This window comes from Delphinapterus leucas, chromosome 1 (genome assembly GCF_059928025.1).
Source record: "Delphinapterus leucas isolate spDelLeu-1000000601 "Yukka" chromosome 1, BTC_Dleu_Yukka2, whole genome shotgun sequence".
Classification (NCBI taxonomy): domain Eukaryota; kingdom Metazoa; phylum Chordata; class Mammalia; order Artiodactyla; family Monodontidae; genus Delphinapterus; species Delphinapterus leucas.
In genome coordinates, this window is record NC_143129.1 from 115181771 (window position 1) to 115206502 (window position 24732).

At 36.3% G+C, this 24732-nt stretch overlaps 1 protein-coding gene across 1 annotated transcript in view; it reads left to right on the forward strand.

Annotated features, from left to right (window-relative positions):
• COL24A1 (collagen type XXIV alpha 1 chain) overlaps positions 1-24732 on the forward strand; it is a 430389-nt gene that overhangs the window by 247020 nt on the left and 158637 nt on the right. Inside the window, exons 25-26 of the mRNA XM_022580934.3 lie at positions 16631-16684; positions 20125-20178. Coding sequence (XP_022436642.2) covers positions 16631-16684; positions 20125-20178 — 108 coding nt within the window. The remainder of the gene's footprint in view (positions 1-16630; positions 16685-20124; positions 20179-24732) is intronic.

Consider the following 24732-nt stretch of genomic DNA (forward strand, 5'->3'; position numbering starts at 1 on the left):
ACAGTAGGTCCTTGTTGATTATCTGTTTTATATATAGAAGTGTGTATATGTTAATCCCAACCTCCTAATTAATCCCTCCCCCGACCTTTCCCCTTTGGTAATAACCATAAGTTTGTTTTAGAAATCTGTGAGTCTATTTCTGTTTTGTACATAAGTTCATTTGTATAATTTTTTTAGATTCCACATATAAGTGATACCATGATATTTGTCTTTCTCTTTCCCTGTCTGATTTACTTCACTTAGTATGATAATCTCTAGGTCCATCCATGTTGCTGAAAATGGCATTATTTTGTTCTTTTTTATGGATGAGTAATATGCCGTTGTATATATGTACCACATCTTCTTTATCCACTCCTCTGTCGATGGACATTTTAGTTTTTTCCATATCTTGGCTTTGTAAATAGTGCTGCAATGAACATTGAGGTACATGGATCTTTGAAGTATGGTTTTCTCCAGATATACACCCAGAAGTGGGATTGCTGGATCATATGGTGGCTCTATTGTTAGTTTTTTAAGAAACCCCCATACTATTCTCTGTAGTGGATGTACCAATTTACATTCCCACCAACAGTGTAGAGGGTTCCCTGTTTTCCACACCCTCTCCAGCATTTATTGTTTTAGACTTTTGGATGATGGCCATTCTGACTGGTGTGAGGTAATATCTCATTGTAGTTTTGATTTGCATTTCTGTAATAATTAAAGATGCTGAGCATCTTTTCACATGCTTTTTGGGCATCTGTGTATCTTGTTTGGAGAAACATCTGTTTAGATCATCTGCCCAGTTTTTGATTGAGTTGTTTGTGTTTTTGATATTGACCTGCATGAGCTGTTTGTGTATTTTAGAGATCAATCGCTTGTTGGTTGCTTCATTTGCAAATATTTTCTCCTGAGGGTTGTCTTTTCTTTTTGTTTATAGTTTCCTTTGCTGTGCAAAAACTTTTAAGTTTAATTAGGTCCCATTTGTTTTGTTTTGTTTTGTTTTTATTTTCATTACTCTAGGAGGTGGATCCAAAAAGATATTGCTGGGATTTATGTCAAACTGCTTATGTTTTCCTCTAAGAGTTTTATAGGATCTGGCCTTACATTTACATCTTTAATCCATTTTGAGTTTATTTTTGTGTATAGTGTTAGAGAATGTTCTAATTTCATTCTTTTCCATGTAGCTGTCCAGCTTTTCCAACACCACTTATTGAAGAGACTGTCTTTCCTCCATTACATATTCTTTTTTTTTCAGTACGCGGGCCTCTCACTGTTGTGGCCTCTCCCGTTGCGGAGCACAGGCTTCAGATGCACAGGCTCAGCGGCCATGGCTCACGGGGCCCAGCCGCTCCGCGGCATGTGGGATCTTCCCGGACCGGGGCACAAACCCGTGTCCCCTGCATCAGCAGGCGGACTCTCAACCACTGCACCACCAGGGAAGCCCTCCATTACATATTCTTGCCTCCTTTGTTGTAGATTAATTGAATATAGGTGCATGGTTTTATTTCTGGGCTTTCTATACTGTTCCATTGACCTGTATTTCTGGTTTTGTACCAGTACCATACATTTTGATGACTGTATCTTTCTAGTATAGTCTGAATTCAGGGAGCGAGATTCCTCCAGCACTGTTGTTCTTTCACAGGATTGCTTTGGCTATTCACAGATCTTTTGTGTTTCTATACAAATTAACTATTTTTTGTTCTACTTCTGTGAAGAATGCCATTGATAACTTAATAGGGATTGCATTGAATCTGTAGATTGCCTTGGGTGGAATAGTCATTTTGCCAATATTGATGATTCCAATCCAAGAACATGGTATATCTTTCCATCTGTTTGTGTCATCTTCAATTTCTTTTATCAGCATCTTAATAGTTTTCAGATTACATGTCTTTTGCCTCCTTAGGTAGGTTTATTCCTAAGTATTTTGTTCTTTTTGATGCGATGGTAAATGGGATTGTTTACTTAATTTATATTTCTGATCTTTTGTTACTGTACAGAAATACAGTAGATTTCTGTGTATTAATTTTGCATCCTGCAACTTTACCCAATTCATTGATGAGCTCTAGTAGTTTTCTGGTAGCGTCTTTAGGATTTTCTATATATAGAATCATGTCATTTGCAAACAGTGGCTGTTTTACTTCTTCTTTTACATTTTAGATTCCTTTTATTTCTTTTTCTTCTCTAATTACCATAGCTAGGACTTCCAAAATGATGTTGAATAAAAGTGGTGAGAATGGACATCCTTGTCTTGTTCCTGATCTTAGAGGAAATGCTTTCAGCTTTTCACCATTGAGTATGATGTTAGCTGTGGGTTTGTTATATATGGCCTTTATTATGTTGAGGTAGGTTCCCTCTATGCCCACTTTCTGGAGGGTTTTATCATAAATGTGTGTTGAATTTTGTCAAAAAGTTTCCTGCATCTATTGAAATTATCATATGGTTTTTAATCTTTAATTTGTTAATGTGGTTTATCACACTGATTGACTTGTGGGTATTGAAAAATCCTTGCATCCCTGGGATAAATCTCACTTGATCATGGTGTGTGATCCTTTTAATGTAGGATTCAGTTTGCTAGTATTTTGTTGAAGATTTTTTGTGTGTATGTTTATCAGTAATGGTCTGTAATTTTCTTTTATTTTGGTATCTTTGGCTTTGGTATTAGGGTGATGGTGGCCTCACAGAAGGAGTTTGGGAAGTTCCTTCCTCTGCAATTTTGGAATATTTTCAGAAGGATAGGTGTTAAGTCTTCACTAAGTGTTTGATAGATTTCACCTGTGAAGCCATCTGGTCCTGGACTTCTGTTTGTTGGAAGTTTTTAAATCACAGTTTCAATTTCAATGCCTGTAATTGGTCTGTTCATATTTTCTATTTCTTCCTGGTTCAGTCTTGAGAGATTGTACCTTTCTAAGAATTTGTCCATTTCTTCCAGGTTGTCCATTTTTTTGGCATAGAGTTGCTTGTAGTAGTCTCTTATGATCCTCTGTATTTCTGTGGTGTCAGTTGTAACTTCTTTTTCATTTCTAATTTTAATGATTTGAGTCCTCTCCCTTTTTTTCTTCATGAGTCTGGCAAAAGGTTTAACCATTTTGTTTATCTTTTCAAAGAGCCAGCTTTTAGTTTCATTGATCATTTCTATTGTTTTCTTCGTCTGTATTTCATTTATTTCTGCTCTGATCTTTATGACTTCTTTCCTTCTACTAACTTTGGATTTTGTTTGTTCTTCTTTTTCTACTTGCTTTAGGTGTAGGGTTAGGTTGTTTATTTGAGATCTTTCTTGTTTCCTGAAGTAAGCTTGTATCACTATTAACTTCCCTTTTAGAACTCCTTTTGCTGTGTCCCATAGGTTTTGGATTGTCATGTTTTCATTTTCATTTGTCTCTAGGTATTTTCTGATTTCCTCTTTGATTTCTTCAGTGATCCATTAGTTGTTTAGTAGCATGCTGCTTAGCCTCCACGTGATTGTGTTTTTTAGTTTTTTTCTTGTAGTTGATTTCTAATCTCAGAATTGTGTTCAGAAAAGATGCTTGATATGATTTCAGTTTTCTTAAATTTACCAAGACTTGCTTTGTGGCCCAGCTTGTGATCAGTCCTGGAAAATGTTGCATGTGCACTTGAGAATGTGTATTCTATGGCTTTTGGATGGAAGGTTCTATAAATATCAGTTAAGTCCATCTGGTCTAATGTGTCATTTAAGGCCTCTGTTTCCTTACTGATTTTCTGTCTGCATGGTCTGTCCATTGATGTAAGTGGGGTGTTGAAGTCCCCCACTATTATTATGTGACTGTCAGTTTCTCCTTTTATGGCTGTTAGCATTTGCCTTTTATATTGAAGTGTTCCTATGTTGGGTGCATATATATTTACAATTGTTATATCTTCTTCTTGGGTTGATTCCTTGATTATGTAGTGTCCTTTTTTGTCTCTTGTAACAGTATTTTAAAGTCTATTTTGTCTGATATGAGTATTGCTACTCCAGCTTTCTTTTGATTTCCTTTTGCATGGAATACCTATTCCCATCCTCACACATTCAGTCTGTACATGTCCCTAGATCTGAAGTGGGTCTCTTGTAGACAGCATATATATGGGTCTTGTTTTTTATCCACTCAGCCAGTCAATGTCTTTTGGTTAGAGCATTTAATCCATTTACATTGAAGGTAATTACCTATATGTATGTTCTTATTGCCATTTCGTTATTTGTTTTGGATTTGTTTTTGTAGGTCTTTTTTCTTCCCTTCCTCCTTTGTTCTCTTCTCTTGTTATTTGATGACTATCTGTAGTGTTGTGTTTGGATGCTTTTTCTTTTCTGTGTTTTTATCTATTGTTCTTATCTATTTTTGATTTGCCATTACCATGAGGTTTTGATATAGCAGTCTATATATATACAAGTTGTTTTAAGTTGCTGGTCTCTTAATTTCAAATGCATTTTCAGTATCCTGCATCTGTACTGTCCTCTTCTCATGATTGCTGGTTTTGGTATCATATTTGTGTGTGGATGGTTTCCTACCTTTGCTGTATGTTTGCCTTTACTGGAGAGCTTTCCCATTCGTAATTTTCTTGTTTCTAGTTGTGGGCTTTTCTTTTCCACCTAGAGAAGTTCTTTTAGCATTTGTTGTAAAGATGGTTTGGTGGTGCTGAATTCTGTTAGCTTTTGCTTGTCTGTAAAGCTTTTGATTTCTCCATTGAATCTGAAGGAGAGCCTTGCTGGGTAGAGTATTCTTGGTTGTAGGTTTTTCCCTTTCATCACTTTAAATGTATCATGCCACTCCCTCTGGCCTGCAGAGTTTCTACTGAAAAATCAGCTGATAACCTTATGGGGATTCCCTTGTGTGTTATTTGTTGCTTTTCTATTGCTGCTTTTAGTATTTTCTCTTCAATTTTTGTCAGTTTGAATAAAATGTGTCTCAGCGTGTTACTCCTTGGGTTTATCCTGTATGGGACTCTCTGTGATTCTTAGACTTGGGTGAATGTTTCCTTTCTCATGTTAGGGAAGTTTTCAGCTATTATCTCTTCAAATATTTTCTCAGGCCCTTTCTCTCTTCTCCTCTGGGATCCTTATAATGCAAATGTTGGTGCTTTGAATGCTGTCCCAGAGGTCCCTTAGACCAGCAGTCCCCAACCTTTTTGGTACCAGGGGCTGGTTTCATGGAAGACAATTTTTCCATGGATGGGGTGGGGGGTGGGGGGTTGGTTCAGGTGGTAATGTGAGCAATGGGGAGCCACAGATGAAGCTTCACTCACTTGCCTGCCACTCACCTCCTGCTGTGTGGCCTGGTTCCTAACAGGCTGTGGACCGGTACCAGTCCACAGCCTGGGAGTGGGGGACCCCTCCCTTAGACTGTCCTTATTTCTTTTCATTCTTTTTTCTTTGTTCTGTCCTGCAGCAGTGATTTCCACCAATTTGTCTTCCAGCTCACTTATTTGTTCTTCTGCCTCATTTATTCTGCTATCAATTCCTTCAAGTGTATTTGTCATTTCAGATATTGTATTGTTCAATTTTTTGTTGTCGTTCTTTAAATCTTCTAGGTCTTTGGTAAGCATTTCTTGTATCTTCTTGGTCTTTGCCTCCATTCTTTTCCCAAAACCTTGGATCATCTTTACTATCTTTACTCTGAATTCTTTTTCAGGTAGATTGACTATCTCCTCTTCACTTAGTTGTTCTTCTGGGGTTTTATCTTGTCCCTTTATCTGGAATGTATTTCTCTATCATCTCATTTTGTCTAACTTTCTGTGTTTGTGGTCTCCATTCCACAGGCTGCAGATTGTGGTTCCTCTTGCTTCTGGTATCTGCCTCCTGATGGGTGAGATTGGTCCAGGGAGTTGTGCAGGCTTCCTGGTGGGCAGGACTGGTGCCTGCCCACTGGTGTGTAGAGCTGGGTCTTGTCCCTCTGGTGAACAGGGCCGTGTCAAGGGGTGTGTTTAGAGGTGGCTATGGGCTCAGGAAGACTTTAAGCAGCCTGTCTGCTGATGAGTAAGACTGTGTTCCCACCCTGTTGTTTGTTTGGCCTGAGGCGTTCCAGCACTGGAGCCTCAGCCAACTGGAGTTGGGTGGGGCCCGTTCTTGGTGCCACAATGGCGACCTCCAGGAGAGTTCACACTGATGAATATTCCCTGGGCCCTCTGCCACCAGTGCCTTTGTCCCTACAGTGAGCCACAGCCAACCCCTCCCTCCCCAGGAGGCTCTCCAAGTCCTGCAGGTAGGTCTGGCCCTCCAGGAGTGGAGTCTCTGTTTCCCCCAGTCCTGTGGAGCTCCTGCAACTCAAGCCCTGCTGGCTTTCAAGCCAAATGCTCTAAGAGCTCCTTCTCCCAATGGCAGACCCCCAGGCTGGGGATTCTGACATGGGGTCCAGATCTCTGGGTCCTGTGGGAGAAACTCTGTGATATAATTATTTTCCAGTTTGTGGGTCACCCAACCCGGCAGGTATGGGATTTTATTTTATCATGAACGTGCCCCCTCCTACCATCTCGTTGTGGCTTCTTCTTTGTCTTTGGATGTAGAATATGTTTTTTGGTAGGTTCCAGTCTTTTATCTCAATGGTTGTTCAGCAGTTTGTTGTGATTTTGGTGTTTTCATGAAAGGAAGTGAACTCAAGTCCTTCTACTCTGCCACCTTGTCCTTGTCTCCTGGCATTTATATTCTTGCAGCACCCAGCTCTACCCCATTTGCTAAAGCTGCTTATCCTGGGAAAGCTCACATGGGGCCCTGGAGCTAACACACAGACCAAGACCTTTCTTAAAGGGTGATGTGGGCAGCTTATCTCTGCTTCCACTACTGCTGCTCTATCTAACTTATTCACTCATTCAAATTTATTCACTCATTCATTCAACATATATTTATTTTCTTCTATATTCCAGGCAATGTATTAGACATAGGGGATTCAGTATGAGACAGGACATCATCCTGGCTTTACAAAGCATACAAACTGATAAACTTAAAGTCATGTCTTCCTAAATGGTGAAGGATGAGACACAGTGAGCTAAAGTAATTTAATCCAAGTCACACCGTCAAAGGAATATATCCTTAGCTTATGGATTTTGTTTGAAAATAGGAGTGAAATGGTCCATAGATTAGCTATTTGGAAACGGTGATGTATTTACAAATTAACAGAAAGTTTTATTCATTCTCGTCAAGTTATAAAATTACCCCCAAATGAAAAGGTCTGAAGAAACATTGTGGGTGATAAATAAATAAACGGACAATATCCTCCTTTTGACAGTACACTTTCTTTTTCACGTATAGGACAGTTCTTTAAGTTTTCTTTTTTTCATCCTGCTCTCTAAGTGTTATTGGTCTTGGCCTTTTCCTTTTCTCAATGTACATCCTTTCTTTGGTGACTCATTTACTCTCTTTACTACTTGCTGGTGATTCTCAAATATCTTTTTGCTCTAGACCTGCTTACACAATTGTATAGTGTCTCGTATTGTCTCATATTTATCATTTCTAAAAAGGAATTCCTCTTTCTTACCCAGATATGTTATACACGAAAGTTTCTTTCCACTTTTCTACATCTTCCTCTTATCTGTCTAGACTGACAGCCATCTGTATCATTCTCTTCTTGGACAGAAGCATGGGAACTTGAGGTAGAGAAATAAATGCTAGTTATGAACACACATTTTCCCATGGTGTGCTTGAAGTGATTTTCTCATGTCTGGCTGACCTTCTGTTTCTCCTACCCTCCAAGACTGTACTAGATTGAACCATGAAAAATTACCATTCTTAAGGTTAAAAAAATAGTCAAATATCAGCAGTTACATATAGTATAACTAACTACTACCTTTGTTGTGGTAAGATGACTTATAAAATTCTCTTATTTTTAAACAAAGAGTAAACACAGTAGTACTAATGCAAACATCGAAGTTAATATGTTTCTAAGATAAAACAGAACTAAATCCTAGGGAATTAGCTTTATATATTATATTTTCAAGTGAATTTGAGGAGGTTGGGGGTCTGAAATTCTTTATCCTATAAATACAGTTGTTTCTACATTGAAAAGAAAATTTGAAATAATATAGAGTAGTTTTAAACTACAGTTGAAGGCACAGTGATTTTTTAAAGATAATTGTCAAGTCTAAGAACTTCATGTAAAGTTTTTTAAACATTTTAGCTTCAACTAGGTAATATCCTAATTTTATATCAGTCTTCAGTGAATAAGTAGGATGTGGTTACTTTAAAAAATAGAACCTGAGTATTTTAGAGTTTTTACTGACTTTTGGGAAAAAATAGTATTTCTTTTCAATTCTAAGAAGTGATTTATTATACATAAGGCTTTTTGAGTTTCCACTTTAGCTAACAAAATCTTTAAATAGACTATTATATATTCCATTTTGCAAAAAGTGAATGTTTTCATTTATCGTAGAGTTATCTAGCTCTTGACACATAGCATGGCATGTTCTAGCTAAAAGCTTTTTTTTTTTTTAATGTGTGTTAGACATGGAATCAGTGTTTTGAAACTTCTTTTAATGAAAATTCTTGATCAAAAAGTATAAATTGCTGATAATTCTTATAAGCTGAGGCTATGGCTTCAGTGACTGCTTTGTAATTTCTCTTAAATACCCAACAGAAAGGGTTTGAGTTTTGTGGGCCATAAAATCTCTGTCCCAACTACTCAGCTCTGCCTTCATAGGGTGAAAGCAGCCATAGGCAATAGGTAAACAAAAGGTCATGGCTGTGTTCCAGCAAATCTTTATTTCCAAAAAACATGCAGCCAGCCCCTGGGGTCATGGTTTGCTGACTCCTACTTTGATATTCTATAGTGATTTATCCCACAGAAATTTTTGTTATCTGCTTTATATTTTAGTTATTAATTGACTAGTATAGTGTCTTATACATGATAAATAATTAAGAACTAATGAAATAAGAATGAAATTTTATGCATTTCATCTTTGGGAAAATGTACATCATTCTAATACTACTTAGAATATTTCTGCAGAAGTGTCTAACTTAACAACAGAGGTTAAAAAACTGAAGAAAAGTATTGGGAGGAATCAGTCTTAATAAAACATCAAATCAAGTCAAGAATAAAATTGAGTCATTGTGATGGTTTTAAAATATGTCTGCAAATTCTTTGATGTTCCCCCTTCCAAAAGATAGTCTTATTTCACTCTCAGTGTGGAGTGGACTTCATGACTCGCTTCTAATGAATAGGCTATGGCAGAATTAGCTGTGTGTGACTAGGTCATAATAGACATTGCAGCTTCTTCCTTGCTCACTCTCTCTCTTGGATTATTCACCTGGGGTGGGGGAGCGGGAACCTACTGCCATGAAGTCAGGCCATACAGAGGCCTACATAGCGAGAAACTGAGGCCTCCAGCTAACAGCCTTCTTGGAAATGGATTCCCTAGTCTCAGTCAAGACTTCAGATGACTGCAGCTTATGTCATATCTTGACTACAACCTCATGAAAAACTCTGAGCCAGAACTCAGAAAAATTCTGAGATAAGCACTAGTGAATTCTTGACTGACAGAAACTGTGAGATAAGTATTTATTGTTTTAAGCCACTGACTTTGGGGTAATCTGTTCTGCAGTAATAGATAACTAATACAATAATATAAAAGATTTCAACATTTGTTTTGAAATGAATAAGAATGAATTGAAAGGAACAGAAATGGAGGCCGTCCATATTTTTCTTCTGAGGATCCATGGATTAAAAATATGAATAAATTATGCCCATTTCCACATACCCATAATTTGCATTTGAGCACTTTAAAATTGAACAAATAACTTTCTGCCCTTGACTCTCATTGGCATATGTGGCACTTAAGGTTTCATGGGTAAAAATTAGAACAAGTCATAGCGCCATAATCTGTCCTTTTAAACAGTGTTTCTGCAATAAGGAAGAGAAGGTTATAGGGCACCTTTGCCTAATACGTGTCTCTCTGCTGTGAGTTCTGTAACTCACAAAGCATTCCCAGCGCAAGGAATCTGCCTAGAGACAACTGGCTAGGACATAGACCTTGGGAGCATGTAAAACCTGCCAATATCTCCTCTCTGATACAGATGTGTTGAATTAGTCTGTTTTCTTTTAAAAACAAAGCAAAACTCATTTTATGAAATAGAGCAAAAAAAAATTAAGTTTTGAATATAATTTCCTTCTATTTAGAAGAGTATTTTTCTATTGTAGATGAGTTTCTTTTATTTGGCAGATAGAACAAAAATTAGATTCTAAATAAAATAATTTTCAAACTATGTCCTCAAGCAATTATTGTGCCTCCTCCTTTTTGCTGTCAAACTTCTTAAAAGAATAAACTACACAGTTGTTTTCCACTTTCTCCTCACTTGTATTCTCTTTGGCAAAATTACATCCAAACACACAAAAGGTACTGAAATTGCTCTTAAAGGTCACCGCCAACCTTCTAATTGCCAAATCTTATGACTGTCTCAATATTCATCCTTCTCAACCCTTCCACATAACACTGATGTCTTGCTATCTGAAACTTTTCCCTTCTTAAACTTTCCTTGCACATTCCTGATTCTCCTCTCTCCCTTTTGTTTTTCCTTCTATCTCTTGCTTCCAAAGAATTTTCATTAAAATTCTCTCCTGTTTTTCTTCTGTTATTACTGTATGTACTGCATCATTCTTATGATTTCAGGAATTGATTTTTCTATGGACCCACAAATTAATATTTCAGGATAGACTCTCTGATTGTCCCATGAGCCATAATGTCAATTAAGAGCCATAATTGTCCCATGGCTTAATTCATCATCTCTCCTCTGACACTGGCTTCTCCCCTGAGCTACTGTTTCTTTGAGTCATGATACCATTGTCATAAGAGTCATTACACTTAAACTAGACTATTACAATAGCTTCTAACTGTTTACACCATTTTGTATCTTTCTCCCATTTCCACACATTGAACACAGTGTTGTTAAATTACTGTCCATTCAGTACAGATACGATTACATTCCTCCTTTACTCAAACCGACAATGATTCTTCAACAAACACAAATTTTTCTTCAAACACCACAAATACAAATACACTTGGCAGCCAAAGCCCTCAATAGTATATCACCATATCTATCCCAGTCTCTTTCCTACACATATCCTGTTTGCCAGACAATCTGGATTTGCTTTATGTTTGACATATGTTTCATCATTTGCTACCTCCCATTTTCTGTTCAGATCATTCCCTCTACGTTGAATACACTTTCACCATTTATCTTGTCAACAGTAGGCCGTACCTCAAATATTGTGTTCTCTGTAAAGCTTTTCCTTATGTTCTCAACCAGACATAATCTCTGCTGCCTTTGCATTATATAGGATTTTATTTTTCTTCTCTTAACTTACAGAAAATATGCTTTTCCTCACCCAACTTACTAGATTATGAACGCCTTATTATATTTCACTCATCTTTGTAACCTCTACCACTCTTAGCACAGAGCTTGTTACATGAACACATAAATATGTGTTTAATTTTATTTTCTTCAGATCATTTTGCACTTATTGAATAAGTTGATTTGCAATCGAAACCAGAGGTTGGTTCAGTGCACTTTATACCATCTTCATTTATAAAAAGATTTCTGTGAGACTAACTTTTGAATAAGCCAATTGAGATAGATTACAAAGTTCTTCAATTTTATGTCAACACATAGTTTAATTTAATGTATTTTTAGGAGAATATTAACAGCTATAACAAATAAACCTAAAAATTTTTGTAGGCTTAACTTGATAAGAAGTTGTTTTTGCTCATGTTAATAGTCCAGTGTGGGTATTACCAGGTAGCTCTTTCTGACAAAGTGACTGAGATGCCCGGCTTCCTTTTTTCTTATGGCTCCACCATCTCCTAGGGCCTTTAGTACATAGGTTAGAAGAAAGTGAAGGAAAATCACCTGTTTTTCAGGCAAACAAGTACCAGATTTCATCAATTCTAAAATGCAAGTTGCATCAGTCACATTAGGCTAAGTTTTGCTGCAGAAAGAAATACCCTCAAAATATCAGTGGCTTATGACAACAAGTTTGCTTGTTACTTGCACTCTGTCCGCTGTTGGTTGGCTGTGACTCTATCCATCTCTTCTGCATTCTGACACCTAGACTTCAGGAGCAGCTCCTATCTGGGACATGGCTGACCTCAGGGTAGAAGGAAAAAAAGAAACTGGCTTAAAAAAAAAAAGTGGCACGTATCACTACCACACACACTCACTTTTATTTGGTCAAAGTAAGTTACATAGAGAAGCCAGATGTCAACAAGATGGAGGATTATATTTTTGCCATTGACACTGCAAGCCACATGGCGAAGGCTGACATCAGAAATGTAGGGATGTGTACTCTTTCAACAGAAAGGAGCAGTGAATATTTTTAACAATAATACAATTTTTTTCCATTTTAGTATTTGTAAAATTAGGATGTTTCTTACAATCAGTGGTGAATTAAATTACTTGGAAGAATCTTTTTCTCTTTAGAGATACAAAAGTAATAGTGCATCTTACAATCAATAACATCCTAGGAAATTTGAGAGGCCTCAACTCTAAATGTGTTCATCTGATTCACCTGTTAATTTCCAGATGTGTGGATAGTTTTCAGATTAAACAGTAATATAGATTTAAAGAGTAAGTAGATATAAAGCCTGTGTAGTTCAGATTCTTTACTACTGATCTAAACCTGTTTTAGAGTGCTTATTTTCAGTTCTGTAGTAGGAATAGCTATAAAAACATTAGAAAAAAATGAGTGAGAGAATTTTCAAAGAGGAGAAAACAGAGAAATAATTAATGTACTAGAGTAGAGAGCTTAGAAATATGCCATGTATAAAATGTTATAAGAATGGCACCACAGGTTTTTTTGGATTTGACACCAAAAGCAAAGACAATAAAAGCAAAAATAAACAAGTGGAACTACATCAAACTCGAAAGCTTCTGCACAGCAAAGGAAATCATTAACAAAATGAAGAGGCAACCTAGTGAATGGAAGAAAATGTTTGCAAATCATATATCTGATAAGGAGCTAATATCCAAAATATATAAAGAACTCATACAGGGCTTCCCTGGTGGCGCAGTGGTTGAGAATCTGCCTGCTAATGCAGGGGACACGGTTTCGAACCCTGGTCTAGGAGGATCCCACATGCCGCGGAGCAACTAGGCCTGTGCGCCACAACTACTGAGCCTGCGCGTCTGGAACCTGTGCTCCACAACAAGAGAGGCCGCGACAGTGAGAGGCCCGTGCACCACGATGAAGAGTAGCCCCCGCTTGCCACAACTAGAGAAAGCCCACGCACAGAAACGAAGACCCAATGCAGCCAAAATAAATTAATTAATTAATAAACTCCTACCCCCAACATCTTCTTTAAAAAAAACAAACGACCAAAAAAAAGCTCATTAGAATACAGCAATAATTGACAGAATCTATAGAAAACACACTGGGCTACTTGAAGGGGTAGTATAACATTATAAAAAAGAAAAAAAAAGAACTCATACAACTGAATAGCAAAAAACAAGCAATTTGATTTAAAAATGAGCAGAGGGTCTGAATAGGTATTTCTCCAAATGTGATGTACGGATGGCCAACAGGCAAAGGAAAAGATGCTCAACATCACTAATCACCAGGGAAATGCAAATCAAAACCACAATGAGATATCACCTCACACTTGTTAGGATGGCTGTTATAAAAGATAAGAAATAACAAATGTTGGCAAGAATGTGGAGAAAAGGGAACCCTCGTGCACAGTTGGTGAGAATGTAAACTGGTGCAGCCACTGTGGAAAACAATATGGAGGTTCGTCAAAAAATTAAAAATAGAACTACCATATGATTCCACTTCTAGGTATTTATCTGAAGAAAACAAAAGCATGAATTTGAAAATATATATGCACCCCCATGTTCACTGAAGCATTGTTTACAATAACCAAGATATGGAAACAACCTTTTTAAGTTTCCATCGATGGATGAATGGGTAAAGAAGATGTGGTTTATGTGTACAATGGAACACTACTCAACCATAAAAAGGGTACATCTTGTCATTTGTGGCAACATGGATGAGCCTTGAGGACATTATGCTAAGTGAAATAAGTCAAAGACAAATACCATACCATCTCACATATATGTGGAATCTAAAAAAAATATTTTTTAAACCAAGCTCATAGATACAGAGAATAGATTGATGGTTGCCAGAGGCAGGGGCTGAGGGGTGGGCAAAATAGGTGAAGGGGGTCAAAAGGTACAAATTTCCAGTTATAAAATAAGTAAGCCACGGGGATGTAATGTACAGCATAGAAGCTATAGTTAATAATACTGTATTGCCTATCTGAAAGTCGCCAAGAGAGTCAATCTTAAATGTTCTCATCACAAGAAAAAAATTCTGTAACTGTGTATGGTGATGAGGGATATTAACTAGACTTGCTGTGGTGATCATTTCACAATATATACAAATATTGAATCATTATGCTGTACACCTAAAGCTAATATATTGTTGTGTGTCATTTATAGCTCGATATTTTTTTTTAAAAGATTGACACCACAAATTAATGGGAAAAGTAAATTTTAGTATGTATAGTATTTGGAAAACTGGGTCACTATGTGGAAAAAATTTAGTTGGATCTCTATCTCACCCCTGGTGAAAAAGATGGACTCCAGATGGATTAAAGACCTACCTTAAAAAGTTAACACTAGGGCTTCCCTGGTGGCTCAGTGGTTGAGAGTCCGCCTGCCAATGCAGGGGACACGGGTTCGTGTCCTGGTCCGGGAAGATCCCACATGCCGCCGAGTGGCTGGGCCCGTGAGCCATGGCCGCTGAACCTGCGTGTCCGGAGCCTGTGCTCCGCAACAGAAGAGGCCACAACAGTGAGAGGCCCGCGTACCACAAAAAAAAAAAAAAAAAAAAGTTAACACTAATAGAAAAGAATGCCTATTACCTAATGACATAAAGGTAGAGGAAGACTTCTTAAACAAGATCCAGAAAATACAAGTCATAAGGCAAAAAATGGTTGGATGTGGCTACGTCAAAATTAAGGATTTCTATCAATGAAGGATGTCAAAATAATCTCACAGGTGATGAATCACAAGAAGGAATTTATAACATCTAAAACCAGCAAGGAGTTTATACCTTGAATGAATAAGAATTCCAGAAAATTATCACAAAAAAATATAGGCAACCTCAGGAACAAAATTTGGACAAAAGATATGGATAGAAATTGCACAAAAATTGCATTCTTTTTGTAGTAGGTCTTTGAAATCTAGTGTGCCTTTTACATTTAAGTACATGTCAATTTGGACTAGCCACATTTCAAGTGTTCAATAGCCACTTACACTCATCTACCTTAGAAAGCTTCTTAACTCATCTGCCTCATCTGTTAAAGGGGAATCATGATAATACTACCAAATACAGTTGTTGTGAGGATTAAATCAGACACACAGGAAGTATTTAACGTATGTTAATGTATACATAGTCACCAGATAGAATGATAGATAGATATGGATGAGGATATAGATATTGGGTTGGCCAAAATGTTCGTTTGGGTTTTTCTGTAAGATCTTACGTAAGAGCGGGAAAAACACGAACAAACTTTTCGGCCAACCCAATTTTTGTGGATAAAATCATGCCCCATACATTAACTTCAGGTAGCTTCAACACAGCAAACCATTTTTTCATGATTCAGGTACCTTCTATATGCTAATATGTAATATTATATAATCTAAATAGTGTCTTTGCTTGGTAGCTATTGCAAAAGAAAATGTTTCATACATTTTTAAATAAAAGTAGAAAATAACTTCATAATTGAAGACAGTCAGGGAGAAGGTTTATACTCTCGTTGTAAAGCTTGTTCTGCGTTACCATTTTTGCTTTCTACACTGCTTGAAGTAGAATCCATAGAGACAAAGGTAGAGGCACCCTGAGCGTTGTTCATTCTGAAACAGTGGTACTGATTGCCTTCTTTCACTTCTTCTGCGAAATTCATTCTTTACTTCAAGCTATTTTCTCCACCTAGAACTCTCTTCCTCCTTTCTGCGCTCGGCTGGCTGGCCTCTTTTTATTCTTCAGCTTTCAGTTTAAATGTCAGGTCTCAGATTTACCCTGACCATCTTTCCTAAAATAGGTCTTGTCTTTTATTCCCCACCTCAGCATCACAGTTTCCTTTGTGAACCTGTATCATAATTTATAAATGTTCACTTTCTAATTTAGTTGTTCTTGTTTCTGTTACAAGACTTTTTGCCTCATCAGGGCAGGGCCTAGATCTCCTTTTGCTTCCTAATGAAATCTCAGCAAGCAGCATAGTGCATGGCACAAAGTAGGCACCAAATATTTTTGAATGAATTAACGAGTGGGTATGTGCTATTCCCTCATGTGTTGAGGAGCTTTCAAAGAAGGAAGTCACAGAAATGATTTCTTAAGCTAGTGTATCCACATCAAGAATCTACAAAAACAGCAGGAGTTTTTATGACATCCACTGGACTGTAAGTTCTACAAGGATAGGGACTATGTTTGAATTTGAAACTCAGTGCCTCCCAGCAGCCAGCCTATCACATATTAGACATTCATATATATTTGTTGATTAACTGAATAATTCTGATGTGAAGTCTTAGGCCGGACGCCTATACCAGGAGGAATTTTACTCTAAGATAAAATTTAGGATGAGTTAGAAAGAAACATCATGTTTATAGGTGATTTAAAACCAGGATGCTATAATAGTAATACAATATATGTGTATTTTCTGTTATATTTTTTCCTAAAAGGGACCTGTCGGTTCACCTGGAGAAGTTGGAATGACTGGAAGCACTGGTGAAAAGGTAATTTCTTTCATTGTTTTGTTTAATAGTAAGGATTCTAAGCTAAACTCAAAGGAGAGACAGTCATATGATATTTTATGAATTAGAAATTAGAAATTACTCATAACTTAATATGCATTACCTGTACTGAATCTCTTAAATATATTGAAATATAGCTGATAGCATGTATGTTTCTAATTTTTAAAAGGCAGAGTACTCTTTTGGCTATAATGATGTGCTCTGAAGAGAAAAGATGAAATTGATGGTCTAGGTTTATGACTAGAAAATATTTAAATCTACTTATGAGAACAAGCTCCTAAAGGAAACAGTTTTGAAAGTGAAGAATAAGTTATCACTTTCCCTAATCCAAGTTTCAGTCACAAACTCTTTATATCCTCTTGGAATTCAGTATGAAGTTTTTCAAAGATCTTTTTGGCTATTGTGATGGAAACTGTAATTTGCTTAAGAATTTCCTAGAAATCATTATCTTGGGAGTGATTTTCCATATTGAATTTCAAATCTAGGAAAGTCTTTTTTAAAAAAAAAATAAGTAATTCTTTATTTGAAACCAGCAAGGGCATTTTCTTGATTTTTTTTAATAGAATCTTATAATGAACTAGTAGGTAATAAACCAAAAACTTCAAGTCTTTGACTGAAACCTGACTTGCTGACTATAAAGCAGAAGCATGATAGTCTAATATGCAAGGCTACTGTTTGTGAATAATTAAGTAGAGCCAGGATTAGAAGTAAATTAGATAATATTCCAGTTATTTCCATCTGAAATTTTTAATTTAAGTCAAACTCAACATATTGGCTTGGCCCAAAGTTTCCTTCAGTTTTTAAGTAAAAAATAAAAGACACATTTTTCATTTTCACCAAGAACTTCATTGAACAACGTATTCACTGTTTTGTTCCACTACCTTCTCCCATTTTTCTGGCAACTTCATAATTCCATCTTCCCAAAACTTTTTATCTTTTTTGAGCAAAGAACTGTTCCAGGTGCCTTTTACAGTCTTCCAGGGAAGGTGCAATGTCTGGTGAATATGGCAGATGAATCAGAACTTCCCAGCCAAGTTGTAACAGTTTTTATTTCTTGTCATCAGAGAAACGTGTGGTCTTGCGTTATCCTGATGGAATATAATGAGTTTTCTGTTGACTAATTTCAGACACTTTTTATCCAGTGCTGCTTTCAGTTGGTCTAACTGGGAGCAGTACTTGTTGGAATTAATCGTTTGGTTTTCTGGAAGGAGCTCATAATAGAGAACTCCCTTCCAATCTCACCATATATACAGCGTCAACTTCTTTGGATGAGACTGGCCTTTGGTGTGGTTGGTGGTGGTTCATTTCACTTGCCCCACCATCTCTTTCGTTCCACATTATTGTACAGTTTCCACTTTTCATCGCCCATCACAATTTGTTTTAAAAACGGAACATTTTTATTATGTTTTACTAGAGAATCACATGCAGAAATATGGTCAAGAAGGTTTTTTGTGCTTAAATTATGTGAAACCCAAACATCAAAGCAATTAGTATAACGAAGCTGGTGGAAATGATTTTCAACGCTTGATTTGGATATTGTGCTATAACGTTGATTGTTCTCAATTAATGTCTTGATTTGATTGCTATCAACTTCAACTGGTCTACCCAACTGTGGAGCATCGTCCAGCAAGAAACCTCTAGCACAAAACTTTGCAAACCACTTTTGAGACGTTTGATCAGTCACAGCACCTTCTCCATACACTGCACAAATCATGTTTTTGCATTTCAGTTGTGTTTTTACCTTTCTTGAAAGAATAAAGCATAATATGCAGAAAAATGTTGCTTTTTTCTTCCATCTTCAATATTAAGATGGCTACACAAAAATTCACCAATTTTGATAATATTTTTAAATGCACGCTGATATGACAGCTCTCATAATACAATCTAACAAAATTGTTTCGAAAGAAGTTAAAGACAACTAAGTGCTACTAGAGCCATCTTACAGAAAAAAACAAACCTTTTGGCCAAGCCAGTATTTAAAATTCATCATTTTTTTCCCACATCCAAACTGGTCTCTTCACAATTATCTCATTTCTATTAGTATGCCTTATACCTATCTCTATTCTTCCAGTCTTCCAGAATAGATAGAGTGCACCCATCTTTGCATTTTCCTTTTCCTCCATCCTCTATGCCTAATCTTTTAGCAGGTCTTAGAGTTTTTTCTTTACAATTTGTCCTTTCTAATAGTCGATCCAAAGCTACCGCCTCAGATGTACTCTTATTAGTTTATCTTAAATTTACCCTCTATCATATTTACGCTACCCTTTCCCTATCTTTTAATCCAGCCTACATACTATAAGCAGAAGACTAATTCTGATGGGTCATGATAAAGCATTTTGAAGAACCTTCATTAGCCTCCCTATTGTTGAAGTCTGTTAAACGGCTCTACTTTGCTATCAAGATACTATGTGATTTTGACTTAATCAGTTCATCCAACAAATTTTCTAATATTCTCCAGTATAAACCTTTCTTGCTCCCCATCTCATATTTCATACTTGTCCCTATTCTTATTCTTACTGTTTTCTTGGTTTAGAGTATCCTCTCCCCTTCCCTCTATTTATTCAAAGCCAAACTACACTACTCAATTAAATTCCTATCTCCTCTGTAAAGTCTTTCCAGATTATTCTAATCCTTCCTGATTTCTTCCCTTCCTGGGCTTAGAAATAAGTACCACATGATTTAAAATTTCACTGTCCTTTAATTGATTCATCTTTGTTAATGTCATGTTTTCAATTACTTGAGGGTAGAGTCTAAGTCAAATATCTGTTATATCTCTCCAACTCTCACTTAGTACATTAAAAGTGATTGATATATACTTGTTGTTTTTTTATTAACAATACAACAAATATAAAATGACATCAGTTCAAAAAATTTAGATGGTTTTGTACTTTTTTCATTCTGGTTTAGTTACTTCTGTATTAGGTTAAATTTTCTACACTAACATGTTGAAAAGTCTTGGAATTTTAACGTAAATCAGTTTAGACCTTTAATCTGCTGTGGCATGTGTGATTATCATGATTATGCTTAATTGTGATGGACAGATTACAGAAATAAAATTTTGTTCAACGGTTATACACTTAATTTTTACAATATGCTTTCATACTTTTACAGTCCTTATATTTCATATGTCTCAAAATTATAAGAATTTCTACTTGCAAAACTAGAATACGATGCATGCTCAATTTTAAATGTTGATTATTCATAATTTCTGATTGCATCATTTTAATAAGACTTTTTAGTATTTTATCCCTTAAAAAGTATCTTGAGGATTTTTATTAAAAGTCTAGCAACTTTAAGGTAAAAATGCAAAATTTGTAAATTTAAAAATTACTGAAAATTAGGATGAGTTTCTTGTCTAGGCTTAGCTCATTCATGACTAATTAACATGCCTCAATGTTTTTCTTTTGTCTTTGTTTTAAAAGGGAGAACGTGGAAATCCAGGGCCACTAGGTCCCCAGGGGGAAAAGGGTGTTATGGTAAGAGCTCAGTGATTTGAAAGATATGTGTCCAAAGAACATAATAAAGTTAAGGCATTCCAGAGGTGGAATTGCCTTGAATGAAGTTTAAGGAAGTGAAAAATGCTATTTTGTAGTAAATTTCCATTCGAATATTCTTCTCTAAACAGTTTACCATTCAGAATGCTGATTGGCACTGAAAAGCATGCAAATCACATGGCTAGGTCTAATGAGCCTATAGTTTTAAGAGAAGAATTAAACCATCCTAAGTTAGCTTAAGTGGATGAAGAAGAAAATTCAATCAGGATTCTACTTTTTTTTTTATAGCTTATAGTTTATATGGCACATATCATCATTGCCACTTTTCCATGAGTTTGTGGTCACATTGTAATTATTTGATATGTGGAAGAGCAGAATGCAGAATTCATCTTACATTCTTTTATCTTTAAGATAGTAATAGCTGATAAATTTTATATCTGGATTGCAGTTTTTTCATTTCTTAAAGTTTCTAAATGTGATAGAAATGAACAATTATTTTCTATTAAAGAATCTTGCTTTCAGAAAATATCTTGTGATGGATCTGGTGTACCTAATGCTATCTACAAATTCATTGTACATAAATTTTTGCTCAGTTTTAACTTCTGTATTATGAGTAGAGCACTGTAAGATTATTTTTTTACCTATCTCCAATTGCTGTCAACAAGGAAGTTTAATATACCCATAAGGCTAATTAATTTCACGAATTATTGACTCCTAAGGCATTCTCCGAATCATTTGAATATGGTTAAACCACAAAGGGTGTGTTCCTTCTGAAATTTGACAGGCTAAAGTATTTGTACACATTCACATTTCTTTTATTTTTTAACATCTTAATTGGAGTATAATTGCTTTACAATGGTGTGTTAGTTTCTGATTTATAACAAAGTGAATCAGCTATACATATACATATATCCCCATATGCCCTCCCTCTTGTGTCTCCCTCCCAGATTCCCTATCCCACCCCTCTAGGTGGACACAAAGCACCGAGCTGATCTCCCTGTGCTATGCGGCTGCTTCCCACTAGCTAGCTATTTTACATTTGGTGGTATATATAAATCCATGCCACTCTCTCACTTAGTCCCAGCTTACCCTTCCCACCCCCCTGTGTCCTCAAGTACATTCTTTACATCTGCATCTTTATTCCTGTCCTGCCCCTAGGTTCTTCAGAACCATTTTTTTTTTTAAGATTCCATATATATGTGTTAGCGTATGGTTTGTGATTTTTTTCTTTTTGACATACTTCACTCTGTATGACAGACTCTAGGTCCATCCACCTCACTGCAAATAACTCAATTTCATTTCTTTTTATGGCTGAGTGATATTCCATTATATATATGTGCCACATCTTCTTTATCCATTCATCTGTCGATGGACACTTAGGTTGCTTCCATGTCCTGGTTATTGTAAATAGTGCAGCAGTGAACATTGTGGTACATGACTCTGTTTGAATTATGGTTTTCTCAGGGTATATGCGCAGTAGAGGGATTGCTGGGTCGTATGGTAGTTCTATTTGTAGTTTTTTAAGGAACCTCCATACTGTTCTCCATAGTGGCTGTACCAATTTACATTCCCACCAACAGTGCAAGAGGGTTCCCTTTTCTCCACACCCTCTCCAGCATTTATTGTTTCTAGATTTTTTGATGATGGCCATTCTGACCTGTGTGAGGTGATAGCTCATTGTAGTTTTGATTTGCGTTTCTCTAATGATTAGTGATGTTGAGCATCTTTTCATGTGCCGCTTGGCCATCTGTATGTCTTCTCTGGAGAAATGTCTGTTTAGGTCTTCTGCCCATTTTTGTATTGGGTTGTTTGTTTTTTGGATATTGAGCTGCATGTGCTGCTTATAAATTTTGGAGATTAATCCTTTGTCAGTTGCTTCATTTGCAAATATTTTCTCCTATTCTGAGGGTTGTCTTTTCGTCTTCCTTTGCTGTGCAAAAGCTTTGAAGTTTCATTAGGTCCCATTTGTTTATTTTTGTTCTTATTTCCATTTCTCTAGGAGGTGGGTCAGAAAGGATCTTGCTGTGATTTATGTCATAGAGTGTTCTGCCTATGTTTTCCTCTAACAGTTTTATAGTGTCTGGCCTTACATTTAGGTCTTTAATCCATTTTGAGTTTATTTTTATGTATGGTGTTAGGGAATGTTCTAATTTCATTCTTTTCCATGTAGCTGTCCAGTTTTCCCAGCACCATTAATTGAAGAGGCTGTCTTTTCTCTATTGTATATTCTTGCCTCCTTTATCAAAAATAAGGTGATCATATGTGTGTGGGTTTACCTCTGGGCTTTCTATCCTGTTCCAGTGATCTATATTTTCGTTTTTGTGCCAGTACCATACTGTCTTGATTACTGTAGCTTTGTAGTATACTCAGAAGTCCGGGAGCCTGATTCCTCCAGCTCCATTTTTCTTTCTCAAGATTCCTTTGGCTATTCGGGGTCTTTTGTGTTTCCATACAAATTGTGAAATTTTTTGTTCTGGTTCTGTAAAAAATGCCATTGGTAGTTTGATAGGGATTGCACTGAATCTGTAGACTGCTTTGGGTAGTATAGTCATTTTCACAATGCTGATTCTTCCAATCCAAGAACATGGTATATCTCTCCGTCAGTTTGTATCATCTTTAATTTTTTTCATCAGTGTCTTATAGTTTTCTGCATGCAGGTCTTTTGTCTCCTTAGGTAGGTTTATTCCTAGGTATTTTATTCTTTTTGTTGCAAGGGTAAATGGGAGTGTTTCCTTATTTTCTCTTTCAGATTTTTCATCATTAGTGTATAGGAATGCCAGAGATTTCTGTGCATTAATTTTGTATCCTGCAACTTTACCAAATGCATTGATTAGCTCTAGTAGTTTTCTGGTAGCATCTTTAGGATTCTCTATGTATAGTTTCATGTCATCTGCAAACAGTGACAGCTCAACTTCTTCTTTTCTGATTTGGATTCCTTTTATTTCTTTTTCTTCTCTGATTGCTAAGGCTAAGACTTCCAAAACTATGTTGAATAATAGTGGTGAGAGTGGACACCCTTGTCTTTTTCCTGATCTTAGAGGAAATGGTTTCAGTTTTTCACCACTGAGAATGATGCTGGCTGTGGGTTTGTCATATATGGCCTTTATTATGTTGAGGTAAGTTCCCTCTGTGCCTACTCTCTGGAGGGTTTTTACCATAAATGGGTGTTGAATTTTTTTGAAAGCTTTTTCTGCATCTATTGAAATGATCTTATGTTTTTTCTCCTTCAATTTGTTAATATGGTTTATCACATTGATTGATTTATGTATATTGAAGACTCCTTGCATTCCTGGGATAAACCCCACTTGATCATGGTGTATGATCCTTTTCATGTGCTGTTGGATTCTGTTTGCTTGTATTATGTTGAGGATTTTTGCATCCATGTTCACCAGTGATATTGGCCTGTAGTTTTCTTTCTTTGTGACATCCTTATCTGATTTTGGTATCAGGGTGATGGTGGCCTTGTTTAATGAGTTTGGGAGTGCTCCTCCCCCTGCTATATTTTGGAAGAGCTTGAGAAGGGTAGGTGTTAGCTCTTTACTAAATGTTTGATAGAATTCGCCTGTGAAGCCATCTGGTCCTGGGCTTTTGTTTGTTGGAAGATTTTTAATCACAGTCTCAATTTCAGTGCTTGTGATTAGTCTGTTTATATTTTCTATTTCTTCCTGGTTCAGTCTCAGATGGTTGTGCTTTTCTAAGAATTTGTTCACTTCTTCCAAGTTGTCCATTTTATTTGCATATAGTTGCTTGTAGTAATCTCTCATGATCCTTTGTATTTCTGCAGTGTCCGTTGTTACTTCTCGTTTTTCATTTCTTATTCTATTGATTTGAGTTTTCTCCCTTTTTTTCTTGATCAGTCTGGCTAATGGTTTATCAATTTTGCTTATATTTTCAAAGAACCAGCTTTTAGTTTTATTGATCTTTGCTATTGTTTCCTTAATTTCTTTTTCATTTATTTCTGAACTGATCTTTATGATTTCTTTCCTTTTGCTAACTTTGGGGTTTTTTTGCTCTTCTTTCTCTAATTGCTTTAGGTGTAAGGTGAGGTTGTTTATTTTAGATGTTTGTTGTTTCTAGAGGTAGGATTGTATTGCTATAAACTTCCCTCTTAGAACTGCTTTTGCTGATTCCTATAGGTTTTGGGTCATTGCGTTTTCATTGTCATTTGTTTCTAGGTATTTTTTGACTTGCTCTTTGATTTCTTCAGTGATCTGTTGGTTATTTAGTAGCATATTGTTTAGCCTCCATGTGTTTGTATTTTTCACAGATTTTTTCCTGTAATTGATATCTAGTCTCATAACATTGTGGTCAGAAAAGATACTTGACAAGGATTTCAATTTTCTTAAATTTGCTGAGGCTTGATTTGTGACCCAAGATATGATCTATCCTGGAGAATGTTCCATGAGCACTTGAGAAGAAAGTGCATTTTGTTGTTTTTGGACGGAATGTCCTATAAATATCAATTAAGTCCATCTTGTTTAATGTGTCATTTAAAGCTTGTGTTTCCTTATTTACTTTCATTTTGGATGATCTGTC